General features: G+C 47.0%; 1 protein-coding gene across 3 annotated transcripts in view; it reads right to left on the minus strand.

The window, feature by feature from the left end:
* ncoa6 (nuclear receptor coactivator 6) overlaps nucleotides 1–4666 on the minus strand; it is a 16658-nt gene continuing 11992 nt past the window's right edge. For 2 of the 3 annotated variants that reach the window (XM_085443314.1, XM_085443313.1), the window contains exons 12-17: nucleotides 1877–4666; nucleotides 1462–1518; nucleotides 1318–1348; nucleotides 823–864; nucleotides 441–574; nucleotides 1–350 (exon numbers count right to left, since the gene is read on the minus strand). The exon at nucleotides 1877–4666 is cut by the window's right edge and continues 238 nt beyond it. In XM_085443314.1, coding sequence (XP_085299440.1) covers nucleotides 304–350; nucleotides 441–574; nucleotides 823–864; nucleotides 1318–1348; nucleotides 1462–1518; nucleotides 1877–4666 — 3101 coding nt within the window. In that variant the 3' untranslated portion in view covers nucleotides 1–303. The remainder of the gene's footprint in view (nucleotides 351–440; nucleotides 575–822; nucleotides 865–1317; nucleotides 1349–1461; nucleotides 1519–1876) is intronic. The other variant, XM_085443315.1, reaches the window with a different exon arrangement.

Raw genomic sequence — 4666 nt, forward strand, 5'->3', positions numbered from 1 at the left:
AGCGGTAGAAAATTTTATTTGTTTTACATTATACCGTCATGACAAGCTGCACCATCTATCTTCACATGATTAATCCAGCATTTCATATAAAAAGCACATTCACACAAACTGTATGCACACCTAACTACAATCTCACGTGGACACGACAATAGCATGATTCCTTTTAAAACAATCTGTACACAGGTCTCTTCCTCTAGTAAAAATTTATAATCCTGCTCAGAGAAACCATTATCAAGTGATTCACAGCGGGGAAACAAAAACATTTACAGTACATTTCACAGGTAAACACAACTGTAGTCGTGCCTACTTAGACTTCCTTCTCTTGGCCTGCGTGGGGCTCGCTCCAGCTTCTGTCAAAGAGAAGACATGCATTTGTGTCGGGGAAATGGTAGCAGGCACAGCTTGGATATAGTGATTGATACGGTGTCTTTTTTAATTACCTTTCACAGCAGCACTGGTTGCAGGCCTGGCCGATCTCTTCCTAAGGCTGCTGTCTGCTACTGGCTCCTCCTCCACCTCTTTCTCAGCCCGGGAGCTGCGCCTGCTTGGCCCTTTGGGCTTCTCCACAGCAGCTCTGGGAGAACAAGATAGAAAAGGGGAAAAAATGGAAAAGAAAAGGAGAACAACACAAGAAAGTGTTACCAAACAGACAACGGTGTGAGTTAACTCTGCTCTAGTCAGAGAAAGATATAATACCAATCAGGACTCTGCTGTTTTTCCTCGTCTACCACAGATACTGTCCATCTTCATCCCGACAGCATCCACTACGCTGACATGATCACTGCTTGTGTCTTTTCAGCACAAACGTGTTAAAATACATACCTTGAGACTAAGTTGATGGGCGCCTTTCTTTTCTTTGCCCATCTGTGATAGAAGTGGAAAAACAGCGGTAAACTATACACTGTGCTGAACAAAACATGGCTTCACTTCCCCCCACCACAACACGACAATCCCCAGGAAAAGAAACATGGCCATAAAGGTCAGTGGGAGAGCTGCAACTTGTTCTGTGATGGGCTGCTCATTGTTCAACCTTTTGACATGCATTAATATAATTATATTGTTGCATGCTTATCATACGTACCCATTGCTGGGGCCATATGGCTCATTGATTTCACCATGTATCCCTCCGTGGCCAAGCAAATGAACTCCCTGAGTTTCAGTGAAGCTTGAAATGTCTAAGCATTTCTTCTTCAAAAGCATCAATCTTAAGATTAGGCCAGCTTTTTCAAAGATCAGCAGTAAGGGACACCTTAAAAACCCTAGCCCGTGACACATTACACAGCAATTAACAAACCATAACAAAGAACATGATCTTACCCCTGTTCAGAACCGGTCGAAGCCTCTTCACCTGAACAAAACAAAAACAGGAATTATTCACGTGCAATTTAAATTCCAATTGCTTATATTCTATTTTAGAGAGAAGTATTTTAACAGCTCAAAAACAAGGATGACAACACTAACCGGTCTTCTCGGTAGCAGTAGGTTCCTGTGACTGTGGAGCTTCTTGTTGAATAGGTGCTGGGAGGTGAAAGAATAAAACAGTTCAATTGACATATCTAAATAAATAACACATTAAAATACACACCACTAACTGTTCACATATGGGCACATATGATATAGCTATGTAATTGTATATAGGGAGCTAAGCAGTGGATTCTTCCCACTATGGGAATCAGTTGCCAGAATATTTGCACAGAGAAACAGCCTTTTTCTATCGAAAAAGACATAAACATTAAACAATACTTCATACATAAGCTAGCATTATACACGTTTTTTGTAACATACAATAAGTGGACCTAAGCACATGACTGACATGTAGTGCATTAAGGTGCTCATCAGCTTCAAAAATTAATGTAGCTCACGGCTGCACGTTTACCTGCTGTGGTCTGAGTGGTTTCAGCAGCTGCTCCAGCTGTTGGGATGGAGGGCTCCACAGCTGTTGCAGGGTCAGACTGGCCTGCTGGAACTCCGCTTGGGTTAGCAGCTGGAGAGGATGTGGTCTGGGAACCCTCGCGAACAGGTCCAGGTGTGGCAAGGGTTGGAATAATGGACGGTACTGGACTTTGCACAAGAGGAACTGTGGAGAGCACAGCTGAAGAAGAAACACCAGTGGGAGTACCAACTACAGCCACAACAGGAGCTTGAGATGTTACAGCTTGCATTGGGGTTGAGACTGAAGCTGGTGCATGTGCTTGAGTCTGGCTTATAATCTGAGTAGGAGCAGTGACTTGACCAGGAACTGGGACTGGAGATGAAACTGCAGATATAGCAAGGGTGTTTTGGGAAACAGCAGTAGTATGGGGGGCTTGTGCTTCAATCTGAATGGCTGGACTAGCAGGAGGATGAAAGACCTGTGGTGGCACAGCCCCTGTGTGCCCCTGTGCAGGCCTTTCCACAGGACTTTGCTGGGAGTCCGCTGTAACAGAAACAGCTACAGCAACCTGTGCAGGCTTACTTCTTAACTGGGCAGTTGGAGATGAAGAAACAGGGCTTTTCCGGACGGTGTTAACAGCCCCAGGACTAGAGCAGGGAAGAGGAGAAGCCAGAGGTGGCTGAAAGGGAGATGCTGAAGGGTTGGGATGAGGAGATGGCTGTGGAACTGGGTGAGATTTTGGAGTAGAAATAGCCTCACCGGGGCTTTCTGTTTTGTTAGCTGCTGGGTTACTTTGAAGACCTAGGGGAGGTGCTGGGGCCGGTGATGACATACTAGTGGCAATCTGAAGCTGTCCAACAGCATTTCTAGTGGGCTGACTGCTGGTCATGTTAGTCCCTGAGGACTGGGTAGAGCTTGGAGCAGCAGAAAGCTGGATATTTGCATTTGACACTTGGATAGACCCCACCATGGTGACTGACTGAGATACCACTGTAGTATTGGGAGCCACAGATGAACTTGGGACCTGGAAAATTGGGTTGATAAATACAGGGGTGGTTGTGATGAACTGAGGAGGTCGGGATGCTGAGCTCTGCTGCCGGATGTCCTGAGGTCTAATGTTCCTGTGAGGGACAGCCACCATAGTTGAAACCATAGATGTGGGCGGCTGTGAAGCAGGGGCAGAAGTGATAGGGTTTGAGGCCACAAACACAGTGATCTGGTTGGGGGAAATGGTGCTAGAAGAGGCAGGGATCTGTATGACTGAGTGTACACTTGTCACAGTTTTAGGACTAGGGCTTGGTTTAGTAGCCGAACCAATTGGGTTTACAGCAGAGCTAGAGTTCGAACTACTACTAACTGTGGACGCAGAACTAATCTGACTGGAAGCAATTGTACTGGGGTTTACACTTGTGGTGGCATTAGTGTTGGTACTGACTGTGTGTGTAGGTGTTGCATTTACATTTGAACTAGGAATGACACCAAGACTGGAAACTGGGTTTTGATTAAGGCTGGGAGTGGTATTGGAGTTCATGCTATTGGGAGGATGTGAACCAGGAACTGAAACAGGCAGTAAGTTAGGACTGCTGGTAGGGACTGGGACAGCAGGTTTGAGTTTAGCTTCGGTTTCTGCAGTATTAGCAACAGACACTGCCACATCTGTGCTTTGGGAATTACTGTGAAGTGGTCTTTCTGGATCAAAAGCAGACTTAGGACTGTCCTTTCCCATTACATCCCTAACAGTACTACTCTGTACGGTTCTCAGGGACATATTTGGAACACCTGTGTTATCCAGTAACTGGTTTAGGGAAGTCGGGGCTACTCTGATAGCAGGTGAGACCTCGGACTCCTGTACAGGCGCTGAATGCGTCAGCTGCCTATCAACAGTGCAAGCCTGCAGTTCCAAGTCAGTTTTAGGCTGCTGAGGTGCAGGCAGACGAGGGCTAGTCATTCTGGGTGCTGATAACTCCCTTAAAGGCTGTGGCTGTGACTGAGACTGTGGTATCTGTCGCTGCTCTGCTGTTATCATTCCCTGACTATCCCTGACTCCATCAGCAGGGTTACCTTGAATTCCATGAAGGTTGCTCTGGGTCTGCTGCGCCTCCATGGAACCAGTCACTTGTGAAGCCATAGATACTGGACTTGGAGGTACTGAGGTAGGGCTTAGCATCATTGTTTGCCCCTGAGGACTGACCAACTGCTGCTGGTGTGGAGGGCCAGTGACAGCCATTTTTGCCCCTTTCTGTCTTCCTGGACTCGGGGTGGCTGACTTACGACTAGAGGCTGGGCTTGACCTCCTACTATTGCTGGGACTTGCCCTCTTACCCTGCACTCCAGCTGGTTTGTCCTGTTTAGCACCTACCATCCCAGTACCAGAACCAGCAGAAAATGCCTGCTGATTGTTGTTAGTGTTATTTCCACCAGCACTGCCATTGTTGTTTCCTGGTAAAGTTAGGTTAGGAGGTGCCTGTCCAATGGCTTTCAGAGTTGTTGGATTAAGACCTTGCTGATCAAATCCCCTGTTTAGGTTTGGCTGCCTTGGAGGCAAAGGAATGTTAATTTTGGGAGGAAAAAGCCCTGCAATAGAGGCATTTAGCCTCTCGGGTGAAAGGTTAATTTCTGAGGGTTCAGTACTGGGTGGACGATTGGTTGGGGTGAGGGGATGGTGGTATGGTCTGGGGCTGGCTCTGTTGGGGGTTTTAGGTCTTGAACTCTGTGAGGTTGTGGGGACATTGGGGAAATGAAGACCAGGCATGGGACCTCCTTGTTGAGGTTGAGTGGGTAACTGCTGCTGAG

The sequence above is a fragment of the Copadichromis virginalis genome, linkage group LG20 (genome assembly GCF_057382275.1).
Source record: "Copadichromis virginalis isolate Kocher_CV1m ecotype Utaka linkage group LG20, C_Virginalis_male_GT1.1, whole genome shotgun sequence".
Lineage (NCBI taxonomy): Eukaryota > Metazoa > Chordata > Actinopteri > Cichliformes > Cichlidae > Copadichromis > Copadichromis virginalis.